Source organism: Xenopus tropicalis, chromosome 8 (assembly GCF_000004195.4).
Source record: "Xenopus tropicalis strain Nigerian chromosome 8, UCB_Xtro_10.0, whole genome shotgun sequence".
Classification (NCBI taxonomy): Eukaryota; Metazoa; Chordata; class Amphibia; order Anura; family Pipidae; genus Xenopus; species Xenopus tropicalis.
In genome coordinates this window covers 105,863,518-105,883,198 of record NC_030684.2, presented here as the reverse complement: position 1 = coordinate 105,883,198, position 19,681 = coordinate 105,863,518, and the positions used below count along the sequence as shown (strand labels likewise).

General features: G+C 37.5%; 1 protein-coding gene across 3 annotated transcripts in view; it reads right to left on the bottom strand.

The window, feature by feature from the left end:
- Window positions 1-19,681, bottom strand: part of ttbk2 (tau tubulin kinase 2) — a 51,513-nt gene that overhangs the window by 8,512 nt on the left and 23,320 nt on the right. For all 3 annotated transcript variants that reach the window (XM_012968698.3, NM_001079370.2, XM_018096337.2), the window contains 10 exon segments: window positions 15,676-15,749; window positions 14,053-14,193; window positions 12,856-12,960; window positions 8,475-8,540; window positions 7,964-8,056; window positions 6,776-6,901; window positions 4,915-5,072; window positions 4,319-4,535; window positions 2,935-3,137; window positions 1,900-2,476 (listed from right to left, as the gene is read on the bottom strand). In XM_012968698.3, the coding sequence (XP_012824152.2) occupies window positions 1,900-2,476; window positions 2,935-3,137; window positions 4,319-4,535; window positions 4,915-5,072; window positions 6,776-6,901; window positions 7,964-8,056; window positions 8,475-8,540; window positions 12,856-12,960; window positions 14,053-14,193; window positions 15,676-15,749 (1,760 nt within the window).

The window sequence follows — 19,681 nt, the reverse complement described above, 5'->3', positions numbered from 1 at the left end:
AGAAGCATTGCTGTGGTAATGAAAAGCTTCTGATTACAAAACACTAGTGCAACTCATTTTGAATCAAAGTTGAGTTGATGAAATCTTTCTTTTACAGTTTCCAACTTTCTTGTGTATAACATAGAATTTATTAATAGAAGAGTACATATCTCTAGATTTAAAAACTTCTGTCATATGAAATGGCACAGCTATTGATTATTTGCTTAGGTTTCCATGTATTTAGATCAGAAAAACTAATTAAAAATAATATTATATTTATTTCCTTAAGTGACATTCTTAATCTTTGGTTGTTGGAGCCACAGAGTTACCAACCACAGCATAACGTCTTGTAAATGACTACGCTATTGATTTTCCATTTTCTGGTTTTGTTGGCTTATACTTCATGAAAAGGGCAGTCAAGAGCAGAGATAGATGCAATTCTAGTTGTAGTATTTACTGCTTTACTTGGATCCACTGATGACCTGATGATGGTCAGTGGTTTTTGACCAAACTGATAGACTGGAGTTCGTTTTATAAAAATGATCAGTGAACGCAGCCTGAAACTGATCACCTTTCAAGGCCACTCATTCCAAGGTTTTAACAAATTGCCCTGTTATGCCATAAGAACACAGCTGGCATGTATGGGAGGTGACTGGTCAACTGGGAAGTAACAGTGTCATCTATGTGCGTTGCTAAGTTGCACCACACCTTGCCCACAGGCCAACCAAATGGACAAAGAAAAGGATTCTGTGTGGTCAGATAAGAGACTATGCAGGTCACGGATATAGCTGTAGGATGCCTTTGATGTTTTATTCATTATGTCTTTTGCCAACAGGTTCTTGGAAAACACAACACAATTTGCACAACAATACAATTTGCACTACTTACCTTCGTATACATCACTGCGATAAATCCTCTGCAGGCCCAAGGGAAAATATGTTTGTTTGTTTTTTTTTTAAAGCCCATGCACAGAACTGTAGCTGAGTTGTCCAAATATTTGGAAAGCTGGACTGAACAGATCTGCTCAAGTAAAGGTGGCCATACACGGGCCAATTGTAGCTGCCGATATTGGTCCCTTGGACCGTTTCGGCAGCTTATCGGCCCGTGTAGGGGCAGGAACGAGGGGCATGCCCGACCAATATCTGGCCTGAAATTGGGCAGATATCGATTGGGCAGGTTAAAAGATTTAGGCTCGTTGATGCGGTCCCCGAACCGACTGCGCCCATTGTTCCCATTATAATTCGATATAATCGAATTAGCCTACATTTTGGGTATGTGGGAATACATGTGGGAATATCGGGAGAAGATCCACTCGCTTGGCGATCTTAACGTGTATGGCCACTTTAACTTGCAGAATAGATAATGAGATAAACAGGACCCAGACCAGACTTTTTCTTCAAATTTGTTGTAACCACCTCTCAAGTTTCCCTCTACTCAAACCACTGCTGCTGATTGTCAGTGGCTGAAGTCTCAGAAATATGGGCTGCTGAGACATGTGTTTTTAGGTTATATTTTTACCTGCATATACAAACATTGGTATTTATTTTGCAAGAGGATGGGTAACACTTCTATGACCTACTTTACACAAGCAAGTCATTGGAAATATAAGAGCAAAAAATAGTAAATGTGTTAAACAGGTAAAAAATAGGTGTTTGAAAAACAGGACAGCCTTCACCCAACATAGAGAAAGAGCAGGCCTGTTTCTTAAAGTGTTCTGTTTTAACACATTCCTTCAATAAAAATAAAGTTGTCTGAGACAGCAAAGCATCCATGCACCATCCCATAAACATTGTTTGACTGTTCATACAATGTTCTTGCCATGTAATGCTGCAACTGCTTTATGCAATATATAGTGGCAGCATACCACACAAAGTTAAACTCTGCATTTACCAACTCCTAATAAAAAGTGTTTCTACTTACTGGAGTCAGAGCTCCTTCAGCTTGAGCTTCCATTAGACTTGTTGGAGTGGCGGCAAGCAACTGCCCAGCAGTAGCTGACATGGGATCCAACCTATCTGTAAAAGGCCCTGTAGAAGTCACCACTTCAAGTCTCACAGCTGGATCTAGTTTATTATGGGTATTATTATCTGTCCACGGGCTCAGTTTGGCATTATATTCTTGAGGAGAGTCATCCAGCACCTGAAGAACTTCAGGTTCCTCTTCAGATGGACTTCCTGTTAGCTTTTGACCTTGATTTGTACCAAAATCCTTCAAATCACGGTCTTTGTCCACTATAACCCACTCTTTAGAATCAACCTCCTGCCGGCAGGAGCTTAGATTAACTGCTACAAAGCCATTGCTACCTGCACCATCAAGATGCTCTGGAGAACTGGCAGACCCAGGTTTTGAGCCCTCTGGGATATACTCATCGTCATAATGCCAGGCATGATCTGCTTGGGCAGTTGGGGGAACTGTCTTTTTAGACTGCCGGGGTGAAGCACAGCTTCCTTCAGCAAGTGGTCCTCCTGTGTTTGTTTCTCTCTGTGGTTTTTCAGGACTTTGTAAAACAAAAAAAAGAAAGCATTTATAAAAATATTACTAAAAAAAAAAACAACAACCTCCTTATGGTAATAAAAAAAGATCCATTATCTGATTCTATACATGTAATGATGAAAAATGATAAGTCAGGGAGTTTCTAAAGGAGAGGCAGTCTGAATTCAAAGGTGTCCTTTTCTGTTCTTTTATACTGATCTGCTGACCATGCCGTGTTGGTGTCTTAAATGGTCTTTTCATATTTTATTGATGGTGAAGTGTTAGGGGAAAACATTTGAGAAGCAGATGCTAATATTACTGTGAAGTATATAACTGTGGATGCAATATGAAATCCTTCAGACTTCTAAATATATCTAATTTTGCTGCTGAAACCTGCCATTATGTAAATATATTCATATTTATTCTACTGTAAAGAAGTTTCCCTTTAAACATTGAGATCTACCAGAACACAGATTTCCATACCAGTTATCCAAGAATTTGTCAGCATCTGGCTTGGACTCTAAAGTCATACGCCGCTCCAACTCAAAGCTATGAATGGTGCGCAATTTGCGCAAAAGTGGAACATCTCGGTCCTGGGCTGTCTCTGATCGGACACGAATGGGAGAACCAAGGCTTGGTGCGTGACCATTTCCTTGACCATTACTATTTTCATCCTCTGTAGCTGCCTAAGACAATGAAAAAATATAAATATTACAATAGTCTTAATAAAGTAGAGGAGGGAGAGTTGGTCAATGTTCTGTCGTATTACTAGTTTTAAGAAATCATCAGTTACAGCGGCAATTTTAAAGGGGACCTGTCACCCACATATAAAAAGCTGTATAATAAGTCCTTTAAAAATTATACATGAAACTCAAAATTCTTTTTTTTTTTAATTAAAACATCCATATTTGTTAAAAATGTATTGAAAAATCTGAGCAATAAAAAATATGTTTTGCCTGCTCTACCTCTCTGCTTTAGGTATAGAGGCGGGGCAGTCGGTTACTTTCACTTTCCATTCAGCATTTCCTAGAGGTCACTAAACTCCTATCATTCTTATTTTTAGTTCCCCAGTTCCCTCAGGTGCTAACAACCAAACAAGATGCTGTGCAAAGCTACAAATTTACACACACATATTTTTGACACAACACAACACAATTGCTTCTAATTTAATTATTATAGCAGCTGTAACCTAATTTTTGTCTATGTCAATGTCTGTAAATCACTTGATTTTTGGTTCTAAAGAAGAACTAAAGCCTTACTAAAGAAGCAGGCTAGGAATGTTGTACATTATGTTTTGGGCTTCTGTATCAGCCCAAGGCAACCACAGCCCTTTAGCAGGGAAGATCTGTGCCTCTAGATGCTGATTTACTGCACATGCTCTGTGCTGCTGTCAGTTATATACAAACATAAATGTCAAAATATAATGCTGACGATTCAATAAAATAATACAGATTATTGGTACATGGCAGCTCTGAGACCAGTGCAGTTAACATCAGAATTTACTAACAGACTAACCCCATTTTCTGCTTGATAATTTCCGATGACCCCTAATCTTAGCTTTTCTACAGCTGCCCAAAGCACACTGAGCATGTGCGTGTCACTGACACTTCTAATAAAATCCAAGATGAGGCGCTCCTGTGACAACTTTGAAGGTCTGGATCATTGCAGCTATAGGGTTGCGGAACCTTTAGGCTGGTGTAATAAGATCAGTATATTATATTCATTCTTAAGGTTTAGATCTTCTTTAATAGTTCTTGCTTAATAACAATTAGCTGTAATGCACAATATCTGTCATTAAGAAATACCCCATTGTCTGTATCATAAATGTATTTTAAGTTAAGTTAATATATTGTAAATATCCTAGTACCTTGCAAATACCCATTTTTATTTTGTTTCTATTAGCATCCATTTCCTCCCAGACATCTTTTTCCTGCAGACGCTGATGATTTGGAGATCCAGGTAATTTCTCTGGGGAAACTATAACTGGGATTCCATTTTCTCCATCACTAAACTGCTCGTCTGGAAAGACCTCATCTGTGTTTTCACGCAGCAAATCTCCAGGAATAGGGGTGGCATTTGCGATTCTAAAAGAAACAATTTTATACCACTTTAGACAGCTTTGGTATTGGCTTGCAAACTGAGCACAGCTACTCTAACTGAAAATTTCACTTAAGTAGCCCTTAAGATTCCTGGATTCTTTTTACCTCTGTTCTGCTTGTATGTGGGCTAAGCTTAAAACAATAATGAGTTACTGTAACTTGATCCTGTATGAGACCATGTTGCATCATTCTTAATGCATTCTACCTTGATCCTCTTTTAAAATCTTCTAAAATGCTTGGTTAAGTCAATAAATAGGTAAAAAGGAACATGTAATAATGACAGAAACACTGTTACAGAAATGTTTCATTAAAATACAAAATATTAATTGGTTCATAATTGTCTTTAGTAATGTTAGCTTCATACCCAATGGCAGCAGGAGTCAGGCGAGTGTGAAGCTGAGGGGTAGTTGATGTTGTTGTTGTAATTAAAGAGCCATCACTGCCACTCTTTTCCCAGTCAAATGGATCGCTCTCCAGTACCCCAAACGTCTTCATGCTATTGTCAAAGACAGATACAAGTAGCTGTATGTAGGAAAACAAAGGTTTAATAGTACAAGTTAAAAGAGTGTATTACTTGCAGGAGGATAGTAAAGCTATGAATACATTGAATAGTTTAAAAGCATATATGCCAAATTTAAAAAGTAATGTTGCCAGTAGAACCAACAACAATTGAAAATCATGAAAAAAGAATATAGTGTGCAAGTATACAAGAATTGAAGATAGCAATGCCACAATGAGACCAGATGAGATCAGTCACTTTAGACCAAAGGAGGAGCCAGTGGCCCTGGTGGAGCATACTTAGGGTAAAGAAAGCAGCTACTTGTTGTGGCTACTAAAATAGACACTGCTGATCTTTTATTGCTAACTGTCTCTACTTGTGTTTTAGCAGAGGCAATTCTTAGTATTCTCTATGGCAGGGGATTTTCTGGTGTTTAGTAGCAATAACAAGTAGCTCTGTGTGTCTTAACCCTTAAAGCATATAGAAGAGGAGAGTGTCAGGTAGGGAGTACCGGCACTGCTGCACTTACACATGAATAGATTTACAGTATTTACTCTAAACAGGTTATTAAAAAAACAAAAGTTAAGAAATTGTCTTTACTGTGGAGAATACCATTTACAGGTTATCGCAGTACCTCATTCAACACCACTGGACCAATAGGCAACATTAGGGTACCAACATTAGTCACCAACAACAAATCTTTGCTACCGCAGGAGACTAATCTCCCTGAAATGCTTTCCCACCACAGGTGAATCAATGGAGGGAAAACATATGCAATACTTTGTTTTTCCATAGCTGCCTGAAGTTGCCTCATGAGGAAACTTTGGGCGACTTCGGAAAAACAAAGCGAGAAAGTATTTCTGGGAGATTTGTCTCCTGTGGCAGGGAAGATTTATCGCCGGAGTGCCAGTACCCTTAGGGAAAAGCAAACATTTAGCTTTTGCTATTTGTAGTGTGTAAACAATGAAGAGGTGCGGAGACTTACATAAATAGTTGATCAGCTATGTTGCCGTTTCTATATTCTGCTAAAGTTCTACCCCACGATAGAACAACTGAATTTACTACCATAGTGGTTCTTGCTAAGAATGGAGGAAATGTCAGAAAGCTAGAGAAGCTAGACTCAGACAGAACTGATTTATTCATGGTTTCTATAGCAAGGAACACATGAAAATATTTTAAAACATGTTTTATTGACAGTTGATTTCAGCCCAATTTACTTAAACTTAATAGTGCCAGTGAACATCCATTTTAAAGTAAACAGTGCCCCAGCCTATCAGAAGACAGCCCGTCTCCCAATCACAATTTTTGTGAGGTTGCTCCATGTTGGAAATAGATACAGCTGGAATGTGGGGGTGTTGGGTTAGGAAGAGCAACACCTGTACTAGGAAGCATTATCAAGATTATGGGGAATAGTGACACATTCCTGTTAAAATTAATTAGAAGGTGTCAGTCTCTTAAACTGTGGCTAACAGTAAGTTACTGCAAATTCTGGCACAGGTTCCACTAAAAGGATTGAAAACATTAACATATTTGGCCTTTGAAATTAGTTCCCTTCTTGCCAGAAGAAACTCAGTTTTTTGTGGGGGTTTTTTTTTTGTTTCTGGACCACGTAAACTATAAAAGAGAGGGCACATTTTGGGTTTTACAGGGTCCCATCAGTGACTGGGCTCCTCAAAGACCCTGATAGCTGGCCTGAATTTCAATAAATATAAAAAAAAATAATCACCTGATAATCTGGTTTGGTAAAATAGTCTAACCCAATGATATGTTCAAGAAAGACTGAAAACTCTGGGGGAAGATGTTTCAGCATTAGGCGATGCTCATACCGTTCCTTGATTGAACCAACTTGTTCCTATGAATCCAAATACAAAAAAGTTATAAAAGCCAACCTGCAAAGGAAATACAAGTAACCTTAAAGAAAAAGACTATATAATATAAAGAAAGAATTTTACTTAGTAAGCTTTGAAGACATGAAATCAACTTTAATGCTCCTTGGATAAATATTCTGTGCCTAAACATCTGAAGGGATGTCTTGATAAAGAGCTTTTAAAAACCTCAGCGAACAGCACCTTGTGTTTATATAAAAACAGTGTAACAGCACCTGGCTATTACAATATAAAACAAAAATCTGTTGAAACAACTATAGAAGTTAAATGGGTGGTTAAACTTTAAATGTAATTTATCATTTGAAAAATGTAATTTATCATTTGAAAAATGTAATTTACATTTTTTACTATTTAATTTGTTTTTATTTCACTTTTTATTCAGCAGTTCTCAAATTTCAGTAGCTATCTGGTTGCAAGGGTCCACCTTACCATAGCAACCAAGCAGTAGATTTAATCACAGACAGAAAAATAAATAGAAGAGAACCTGAAAAAAGTAGCAGAAACTATAAAGCTATAGCCTTGCAGAGCAATACATGTTTGGCTGCCAAGGATAGTGACCCCCAACATCCAGATACTGCTGTAAACTGCAATCTTTAAAGAAGCAAAAGGAAAAGGTAAATAACCTGAAGACTTGAAATGAAGACCAAAAGAAAGTACTATTATTTGGGAACTGAGTGCTGAACAACTGGGTCTGTGCCCCCCAGGTACAGATATAGGATATCTATCCAGCAAGATTTTCAGAAAGCACCAAATTATGAGAAAACCATCTCAAAGTCCATTATAAGCAAATAATGCAATATATTTTTAAAATATTTCTATTTTCTCTGTCATAACAACACAGTACCTTGTACTTGATGGTAACTAAGCTGCATTTTTGATGGACTTAAGGCATGAAATAAGCTCTATGGGAGATGACCTTCCCATAATTCTGAGCTGACATAAGGACACAGTAATGAAAACAGTTCACTTTAAATCTAACAAGAAAGCATGAAAGTACACAAAGATACCTGGCAGCCATCTTTACATACCTTGTCCTTTATTTTCCTCCAGGGCAGCTGGCCCACAACAAATTCTACCAGCATATAAAAAAGAGACCACAGATCATCATGTCGACCCATCTCCTGTTCAATAAATATTTGAGAGCATTAGACTGAGGCTATGAGCAACAAGTAATGTAAGGATATTACATCTTGATATACAGGAAGAATATCTAACACAGTGAACTAAAAAGGATAATGACACTCTGCACCAAATAATTTCTTAATCAAGTCATATATTAATGGAAAAACAGTTTCTGATCCATTTTTCACATTTTTGCTCACAGCCATATCTTTCCGCATAAATTATGTTTTTAAAGCAAGTTCCACTTGGCACTGGCTTACAATTCATAATTATTGTTATAAAACACCCTTCATTTTTACATTTGCCTGACTTATGGCATATTGCCCCAGTCCACACAGTATCTTAAAAGCTTTGCCATCCTGGTGATTTCTTTCTCTTGCATATTTTTAAGATGCGCAGGCACCCCATTTCACTTACCCGGTTCCTGTGTGCATTTACTGAGGCATATCTAACTGTCCCACGAAATCCAGCAACAGCTCGTGGCTAAAACAGAAATAAAATAATTTAGGAATTTAGCTTGCACAGCTTTAAGCTGGTCTTAACAAAACGCAAAGGATAATTTGCTCCGTGTACACATTCTGAAATTTTTAAATAAGGACATGTACCCTAGATTTTCAGAAATTTGAAGTTGCAATAACATTCTTCATAAAAATGTTTAAAACTGGTTGCCCCAATAAAGAAGCAGTAAGATATAAAATGTTATGTCTCCCCTCAGGCTTATATCTATAAGATAGATAAGTCTACGCTATGTCATATCACCTCTTACTACTACCATTAGATGTATACAGCACTTGTCAATCAATAATTGCATTTGCCATTTACTAGAACAGTAAACATTTTGCACTTATGTTGAGCAGTTTGTTGCTAAGACATCTGAAAAAGTAATGGTGGCAAATCAAGACAAGCCATTTTGACATCTCCAGAAGTCTGGGAATGTATGTATGTATGTATGTATATGGTATGTAGAATGCATGTGGATGTATTTTTATCTATAGCATTACTTGTGCTGTACAGAATTTGGATTTATAGTTCTTAAACAGATGAGAACCTACATGCAGCTACTAGGATAAAGGGTTCAGACAGTCATAATACCCCAGCTTCCCATTAAGAAAATCCATTAAGAAAGAAATTAAGTTAGAACCCTAATTTAATTCATTTTCAACTTCATTAAACAAATCAGTGTTTGCAATGGAATTCTGCATCCACCCTCCCACACACACACCCCCAATGTGTTCAGAGTATCTTCACATCTCACCTTGAGGAAAACTGGCCACTAAAGCCAGGTGTGTAAATGCAAATTCAGTTACAATTCTTACAGCTTCTGATGCAAATCTGCTTAGTAACAAATCGCATTTTTAGTTGTCATTGGAACAAAGGCAATTTCATTATGTATTTACAGTAGCTCTGCCTAGAGAGACATATGCTGCAACCCTAAAATACTTGTGAAGAACATCATCAAAGTTAGATAGAGAGTCAACACATTGTTTGACTTAACACCTGCTCTGTTGGCTTTGTCTAAAGATAAATGAAGATAATAACAATAAAGCGGTAATTCACGAGCTTCTCAGTTGGTCTTTATTTTTCATTGTTTTTGAATAGCCTTCCTCTTCTGCTTCTTTCTAGGCTTTAAATATGGGTAACTGAGCCCAGTAGCAATAAACCTGACAATATATTTTATTGTTATATTTCCTATTTCTATTCAGGTCCTCTCCTATTTATCTTCCAGTCTCTCATTCAAACCACTGCCTGGTTGCTATGGTAAACTGGACCATTACCAACTAGAAATTCTAAACTGGAGAGCTGCTGAACAAAAACAAAACAATCACTAGATCTCTGTCACTGATTACAACAAACCCGACAATTAATGGATAAAAAATCTACCACTACGTGTGGAGAAAATACCACATTTATATTATGGTTTTAAACTGAAAAATACTACACGAACAGGCAGAGTGAAACATTCCCATCTTTCTTTGTTCCTATTTCACATGATCACATCATCTGTACATGAAATATAAAGCATTCCTGCATAATTTGCTTCTAAACATAAAAAAGCATGCACAGCAGCAAGGACTAAACTAGAAGGTTTAGGCAAAATCCTCAAGGAGACAGTATTGTGCATGAGGCAGTATGTAAAACTCTCTCCAGATCATTGAATAATGCTGTGTAAACTAAAGTGTTCAAAATGTTAATGGAAAACTGATTAGCAAATATACAGGCAGGCAAAGTAGCCATCAGTGATGCTGAGAATCTCTGATCACTAACACAGCTTGTCAGCATACGTGACAGTACATAACGGATGCAGCCTGACATAGCATTCAGCTGGTAGTTTAAAGGATCAATAAACAAATCCTGGTGTATTTACCAGATTTGTAACCAAATAAAGCCAGCTCTTGGGTGTTTAAAACAATGCCCATGTTGAAGCTTGCACACTGTACTCTTACTGAAGAGATACCGCCATAATCTATTATGTATATATTCTTGGCAATGCACTCAGAAAAATAGATGTACAAATTGCTTATTTACAGGAATAGTAAACTTGCAAGTGATGAATCAGTTCATTTTTCTAAACATATTCAATTTGAAGGATTTAAATGCACATTTTACTTGGCATTTCAGAACACTGCTGGTAAAGGTATGGGACCCATTATCCAGAATGCTCAGAACCTGGGGTTTTCCGGATAAGGGATCTTTCGGTAATTCGGATCTCCTACCTAAAGTCTGCTAAAAACATTATTTAAACAGTAATTAGACCCAATAGGATTGTTTTGCCTCCAATAAGGATTAATTCTATCTTAGTTGGGATCAAGTACAAGGTACTCTTTTATAATTACAGAGAAAAAGGAAATCATTTTTAAAAATGTGAATTATTTGATTAAAATGGAGTCTATGGGAGATGGCCTTTCTGTAATTCGGAACTTTCTGGATAATGGGTTTCTGGATAAGGGGTCCGATACCTGTATATATAATTTTGTAATGTATATATTTTTCCAGCCCTGCTCTGCTACTACTGCAGAGCAAAAGCAAGGCAGCCGTCATCTTGTGCCTTTTGATGTTCTCATCTGAGTAATCATCAGCCATAAGTATGTGCATTTGAAACCATGTTTGTTGAATAAAATACATTAAGCAGCGTAAGATGCCTCCTGTCAACATCACTGTACTATTCAGTTTTTTCTGAACCGGTAAGGACAGTGGGCAGGCTTTGTGCTAGAATTGGTCATTTTGAAACTGCTAGCTCTAATATATTGTATAGGCAGAAGCAGCACACGCCAATGTATCTGATACCATCAATCAAAATTCAACTCCTGCTTTTCTGCATAAAGACACAAAAGTTCCCTTTTAACAAACAAAGATCTACCAGCAGGTATTAGACCAGTTAAAGGCTTAAATAAACTTAAAAGTAGATGTTTCCAAAAAAATAAAGCTAACAAAAAGATTTGTACCTTCCTCCTGTACCTAGGGATATGTCTAACTGAAACATATTTTAATAAAGTTTAAAAAGTAGGTAAGAAGTGACATTGTCTAAATAAATATAACAAACCATGGTAGAATATCTGGATTGGTAGATGCCAAAAGTGTGAGAACAAGTTATAAGGACAAATGAAGTCAGAAAAAGTAGGAGGGGACTTGCCAGGGCAATAAAGTGGACACCCATAGGGACTAGCACTTCTCTTGCCTACCACTATACACACCAAAAAATATTATGTTATAACCCCATTCCTACCATTCCCACAACTGTTGGTCCAGTAAACAAGTTAAAGGGCACTCTTGAAAGAAACCTCATACAAAACCAACCTTGCAACTGGATCTGGACAAATTGCCAATCTGTTTGGTAAGTGGCAGATAAACATTGATAGTTGGGATATTGATTAAATTAAGTCCAGGAAAGTGATGAACTTGTAAAGAGTATGGGAACCCTCTTCTAACAAAAAAGGATGGGCAAGTTTACATTCTTTACACAACAAGAGCTGTGAAGCTGTGGAATTCTTTCCCCAAAGGATATGTACTGGCAGATACATAAAAGGGTTTCAGAAAGGGAAAAAACAATTTCCCTCTTAAGAGAGGGCAAAAACCCACCTAACTGCTAGTAGATACATATCCAGCCCCATCTACTATGTTACAGACTGGCCTATATAAAGGCAAACACCAACTTAGAGCGACTTACTCGCCTGCGATAGATCACTGCTATCGTGGGCAAGTACCCGCTCTGAAAAGGGTTTCCACCGGCAACAATAGAAGTCACTGGTGGAAAGCCCTCTGCGTTGCTTTTGTCTCCAAAGTCGCCCAAAGTTTCCTCCTGCAGGCAACTCAAGGGTGTTTCATTTACATAGTCCCAGTTTCTCAAGGCCTTTGAGAAAGCCAAACTGAAATACACACTAGGCGGTGGTAGCAGTCTCCCCACATCAAGATACAGTGTTTGGGAATAGGTGAAGGAACTGTAAGGTCCTTCATGAAGAGAATAATCCAAAATTTGAATGTTGTCTGAAAACGTCATGAATGTGCATTACAATAAATAGGGCGCTGGGACATATAAGCCACAATAAAAGAGAAAAAAACAGATTGTAACTTCAAAAGATAATTCATGGTTTTCTGTACTAATAACATATTTGGTGTTAAAAAAATATTTCTGTAATGAGGAATGAAAAACCCTTGTTGTCAGAACCAAATGGGAACAGTGTATTGCAAGTTTGACCTACAATGCCACCACCCAAATTACTAAAAGGATTTTTTAATAATTCTGGAAATTTAGGGCTTAACACTGTGGCTTTACATTTAACTTGCAACATCTAAGACTTACTGGCCGGACATCCCCACAGGAGTTGGTGAATTGCCGTGCGAGCCCAAAATCCAGCATGTAACACTTCCTGCAGGTGCTTGGAAAACGCCCCATGGCAAAGTTGGACTAGAGTGTGAGAAGGTAGATATACAGAAATAAAATTACTTCTATTAAGAAACATAATGAAATACATAAAATATATATTTGAAAAGATTTCCATTTGTTTAAAAAAACAGATTAGAAAAGAGCTGATATTTTGTTTGTTAAAAGAATTAACTAAACCACATTGTTGAACATCATTTCTGGTATTAATGTTAGGAAGCATTTTTTTTTTACCCCATGAGGATGGATGGTTATTTGGTTGGTCATAAAGATGGTCTTAGTTCTATGAAAGTCTGTATTTTGTAGCTATATGCTTATTTTGCGCTGCCAATTGACAAGGTATGCCATTTTAGCTTTAGAGGGGGTTGAGGAGGAGCTTCAAAGTTAAGCATTAGAAGAGCCAAAATTCTAACTTTCAGCATAAAGTAGATAAGGTGTTTAGAATGCTATTTTCCTATGAAAAAAAACAGTTATTATGTGGACATTCCCTTGGACTTGGAAACATGTCTATGACTATAACATTCAAAATTTAAACCCATTTTACAAAGGTTTAAAAAAGGTGGCTATGATTTATTCATGAGCAACCAAGAGGCCATGGATGGTTGTGAAAGCAATTTAAAAAAAAAAAAAAAAAATCCATTAGCTGTCAGTAAGGGCTGCCATCTGCAAGAAAGTGGCCCTCAACCTGCCCAGGATATCAGGATGCCCTTGTATCTATCTAATATGTATTACCAGATAAACATACAAAATAATTTGCCCACTACAGGGAAAACATTTTAAAAGTGAAAAAGTTAGATATTTGAAAGATAAACACAATTTGTAAAATTCTATCAGATAGCCTTTATAATAAGCAATGGAAATGATTCTTAAATACAGCATATAAGTATGATTACCAACCAAAAAAAACAGTAATCCTTCATTCTTTGGTAATCATGTCTTTGTGCCATATTGACAAGTCATCCACATTTGTTTAAATCCTCTATATTTTTCCAATGAGTCTTTTCCTAAGCAATACAGTGCAGGAAAAAAAAAGACAAATTCTACTGGCCTTTTATTATAACTGCGTATCTAATTGTACTTGGCTTTGTTTCTGTTTGCGAGCTCCATTTAACTCACCGGTTTTATATCTCGGTGTAAGAAACCAACAGAATGGATACTTTCTATGGATTCCAAGATCTGACGGCCAAGACGCAGCATAGTGCTAATAGAGAAAGTACCTCTGGATTGGCTGCGGCGTAGATCTGCCAGATTGCGACCCTAAAACAAAGGGGAAATAAATCCCTAAAATTCAATCTGCTAATATTCCATTTGCAGTTCAAAATAAAGGACAAACAAAATACAAAAAGGAACACACATTTAAACGGCAAAGCAATACCCAGCAGGCTTTTTACCTATAACAGTAATCCACTTTATTCAATGAAAAACCACAAGCAAAAAGGTTATATTATGATGAACATACCATTGCAAGCAACTTTACATTATAAAAGCTGCCTTCCCTCCATCAGGTAAACTTTTTATCACTTAAACAATTATAACTTTAGTGCCAATACTGCACATATCCACCTATATAAACAGAGGAACATTTGCATCCCAGTTATAATTACTAGTTAACGTACAGCTAGCATTTGTGTTTATGAATAAATTGTGTGCACCAAATGATGCTCTTATAATGAGGCATCTAGACTTCAAAATAGTTCATAATATGGGACAAGTCACAAACACTGGATATGATTCTGCAGGTATTTAATAATCTTTAAAACTTTAGACAAACTTAGCCTAGGTTAATTTAAGGGCCAGGGCATAGAAGGCATATAGACCAACTTCTAGTTTGTGGGAGACACCTAAGCCTGAAAGAACACTTGGCAAAAGCGCAAGCATCATATTGCTGCTGTGTGCAAATTAAGGATGCACTATACCTACAGACAGATTTGGCTATATATCAAAGCAAACCCTAATTTGCTTATTCAAATTTGAGCAAAGTAAAATTTGCATCATCAGGGAAAAAATCTGCCAATTTTACAGAGCTTAGGGCTTGTACAGATGAGCATCTCCTCCTGTGCTTCCCTGTGGCGCACAGGAAAACGAGCACAGTGTTGTGTTCCACCTGCATTCAGCGCTTACATGCACCTGTGTCAGTAAAGCCCCATGAGAAAGAGTGGGATGCATTTCGTCCTGCGCTCCCCTGGGGTGGAACGCAGGAGAACATCACTTCAAGGTAACTCAGGACAAAACGTTTACCTGTACAAGGCCAAAAAGTCACATAGTTAAGGATTCCGATTTGGTTCAGCTCAAAACTATGTATTTGGCTAAATACAAATCCTAAAAACAGTGCTGGAATTTAGACAAATACCAAACAGAATTCTGGGTTTGGTGCTGTCCTAGTTCAGATATTAAGGCTGAGGCTATATAGGGAATACAGTCTGCTTCTCTCCGCCTGAAGCGGATTCGCTCCTATATGTAGTTCCACTGACAGGCACAGCATCATCCTGAGTGCAGATAAATGCAGATTTTTGGGCCACTCTTCACTCCGCGTAGCTTCGCTCAGGCCAGCACTGAGCCTGTCAGTGGAGCTACATAAAGGAGCAAATCTGCTTTTCTCCACCTGCCTACAAAACGTACATCCTATGTTCCCACGTTCTTAAACTTCCACAGGTATATTCCAGTCACAATCTCTAACCTAGCTACATGTATTTTATAGTGACATTAAAGCTCACCACAAGAGGAGAGGTAGTTACTCACCTGCAGTTGCATGACTACATAGTTAAATCGGTCATTTCTCCCACATCCAATAAATCGACATACATGGTCTTTCCCTGCAGAATTAAGTAAAAGTGATATTATGCCTTTCTGTTGCATTAAACATTTGTGCTTGTGCTACTATTGGTAGGAACCCTTTAGTACTAGTACACAATGATACATACCATAATGATACTATTTCTGATGAAGGTTCCTAAGAATCACTCCTGAAATATTCATTTAGCAATAAAGGGCAACCATTGAACTTCACCTTATTTAAAATCAAGCACACTGTATGCAAGGGTGCATTGGTGAATTACAGAGGGACATTACCAGCCTTTTCTTGTTACGGACCATGTGCCAATATTTCCTGTACACTGTCTCCATTTATGAAGATAGAAACTAAAAAACAGGAGTCATATTTGTCCTGATGTAATCTTTACTAAAAGTATAATTCACACTAAGGCTTCTTCCACATGGGGCAGATTTTCAGCATGTGGATATCCACCCCTACACGTCAAAAAGCTTATTAATGTGCCAGTACTTGGAGCCATTGTGTTGACCTGGGTGCAGGCACATTTAACATATTTTGGTGTCTAACTGCTCCAATATGCAGCTATGCTTGTAAATTCACTCCGTCAGCCTTCATATGGGCCAATGTAGTGGCTCCGGGTGCATACAGTACAAGGGCCAATAAGCTGCCAGCAGTTTTTATTGGCCCATCTAAAGGGGCTGACATATCACTAATTAAGTGTTCATAATCATTTGCAGTTCCTTAGACATTTCCAGCAATCTATTCCCCTCCCCCACCTTAGTGCAGTATTTTTATTTTTTAGAAAATCTGACCACCTAAAACCTGGCAAGGTTTACATGGTTTTCAAAAATCCAGTACAAAAAAAAAAACACATGAAGAAAAAAAGCAAGCAACTGAAAAATACATGAGCTATTATTACAGACCCAGTGCTCACCCAATAGTAAATCAGTCTAACAAAAACATTTTTTTTATTTTCAGCTAATGTCTGAAACGTTCTTAGGTTAAAGGTTCTCTGCAAAATCTCCCTTTTATAGAGCTTAGCTAATTTAGCCAGAGTTAGCATTGATCTCAGGTTTGTGGTTGCTGCTATGAGACCCAGAGAAACAAGTTATGGCACTCAACTTGAGCAGCCTACTTTGATGTCAAGTGCAAATGCATCTTAACTGCAGTAATAAAATTACACCAAGGTTAGGAATATGATTCAGTAATCAGAGCTGATGCACAATTAAAATCTTGTATTTATATATAAAGCTATGACAGTAGTACAGGGTAAAAGGGCAAAACAATCTAACTAAATTAACTGTTTCAAATATCAGCAGATTTGTATATAAAACAAATGTTTGCATTTTTGTCCTTTATTTAACAGCAGTTGTGGCTTTATAACTGCTACAGAGCCCATGGAGGGTGCTAATGGCACATGAGAAAACTGCATATCAGGGCATATTTTAAACTCTTATATACTATCAATCTATTGATTTTCACTGAATATACTAATCTGTGACTTTTTTCAACAGAGGGTACATATTATATAGGTAGATATACTAGATGGCGCCTCAAATGTACTAGAAATAGAACAGAACAGAACAGAACATATAATGCTTTTTATTGGCAAAATATTTGGCAAGATGAATAAAGAAAAATAAATCATCTAAACTCGTGTAAGCATAAAACCAATAAACATTCATGCTAAAAATAATATTCAAAATCATTGGATGGGAATTCTTTAGTTATATTTTAAGCAAGGAAATTGAATTTGGTTGCACAGTATTAAAACAGAATTCCCACTTTCAGAAAAAAAATGCATTTCCCATCATCATTGTTCTACTGCATTTGAAAATAGCCGATGAGGATAATGTTGCTCCTAATGTGTGTTTGTTGTAACCGACTCCTAATGTTAAAATATTTAGCGAACAGGCCGCATTCATAGGAGATAAAATCAAATGGAAAATACAAGGTCATACATACAGCAAAGCATGCAATGAAAAAAGAGACAAGTTCTAGAACCCCTTGGATACAGAGTTGTTATATAGCTTCTCCATACAGTAATTGCACCTGAAAGCCAAAGTATATTTTTCTATATATACAAGCACCAGTCAATCGTGCTAAAATGCAAATGCAGAAAAACACTATTAGCACTGTATGTGGATGCCATGCTTGACCCCTCCACACCCCAAGAACTCCCATTTCTATGCACTTTTAGAGCCTATGCTGGTCTCCACTAAATCAGACTGGTAGATATTGGAATTTTACCTATGTGATAGAACGGTGATCCCCAACCAGTGGCTCAGGGGCAACTTGTTGCTCACCACCCCCTTTGATGTTGTTCCCAGTGGCCTCAAAGCAGGTCTTCATTTTTGAATTTCTAACTTGGAGGCAAGTTTTAGAAGCATAGAAACCACGGGTACTACCAAACAGAGCCACCAGTAGGCTGCCAGTCCATATTGGGGCTACAAAATAACTAATTACAGACTTTTTTGGTCACCCCCAGGAACTTTTTTTATGCTTGTGTTGTCCCCAACCTTTTTTGTATATTTAAATGTTGCTCATGGGTTAAAAAGGTCGGTGACCCCTGTGATAGAGAATGTAATATCACTGAGTAAGTACCTACAAAATATCCAAAAACTTGGCATAAAACTTCATCATCTAAAAGCTTGCAAATTTATTTAGCAGTAAATGGGAGCTGTCCTTGGCAATGTTAGTAAACTAGCAAATTCAAGGTATGAGATGGAGATGACGTCATCATACGTCGCCAGAGACAGAATACCAGAGATAAATCAATAAAAAACTGAAAACATGCAATAAAAACAAAAAACACAAGAGAAAAATTAAGTACAAGCAAGTAATCAAAAGGTCTAAGCAGCAGCTTAAACAGAAACAAAAGTATCATAATTAACACGCTACTGTAGCTAGCTGTCAGAGATGAGCCGAGAAAATAACAAGTTTGTATCAACACAGTTCTGTTTCACATGAGCCCCATGAGTTGAAATAGACTCATAATCAAGAAAACTTGGTCAGTCAATGGAAACTTAAATAGGGCTAAAACGGGTTGCTATGGTAACTGGTTGCCTTGGTAACACTACAATTTTTACACCACTCCCCATTGGGACAGTAGGGGTAAAGTATTAGTAATCAGAGGTTCATCACAATAAGTTCATTTGATTACAAATCCATGTATGTGGGGTGTGAATATACATACAAGGGACAGGTTGCTAGGTTGCCAGCATCATAGTAACCAAAGTCAAGTAGGTTAAAATGCCAGGTTAATCATCAAAAACACTTGTTGTAGTTCATAAAACATCGGAGTCATTATTTTTGCACGGGATAACATATCCCTGTCTACAAAAGTAGGAGAGAATACACAGATGTGATTTGATTTGGAAAGAAAGTGACATGTTGAAAGCTATCTCAAAGTAGAGCAGCACACCATGAGAAAGTAGAGATAAAATAAAGGTAAGTGGCTGAGGAGAGAAACCTCTGATTGAAAAGGCCAAAGATTGTTGGAGTGTCGCAGTCTACGGCAGAGGGTTAAGGGCACCCATTATACAAGCTTTGCACATGGTTAAGTAGGGATGTACCCAATACATAATTCTTGTATTTGCTTAAATAGCAAACCCTAATCTGCATGAAAAAATGGCATCGATTGTGGACAAAAAAGTGTTGCATTCAATCAGGGGCGATTCTGAACATATCGCTGCCTGAGGCGGAATTGCGCTCTCTGCACTAGAAGAGCCGAATTTCCGGTTTAAAAACCGGAAATTCGGCTCTTAAAGTTACCAGGAGCGGCTTTTTGCCGCCCCTGGTAACTGGGGCGCTTCTGCCGCCTGAGGCGAGTTTCTCAACTCGCCTAATGGCAGAAGCGCCCCTGCATTCAATTGTTCAGAGCTTTCAAAATGCATACATTTAATAATTAGGATTTGGTTTGGCTGAATCCCAATTCTGCAAATAGCTCCTGAATTTAGAAAATACTGAACTGAA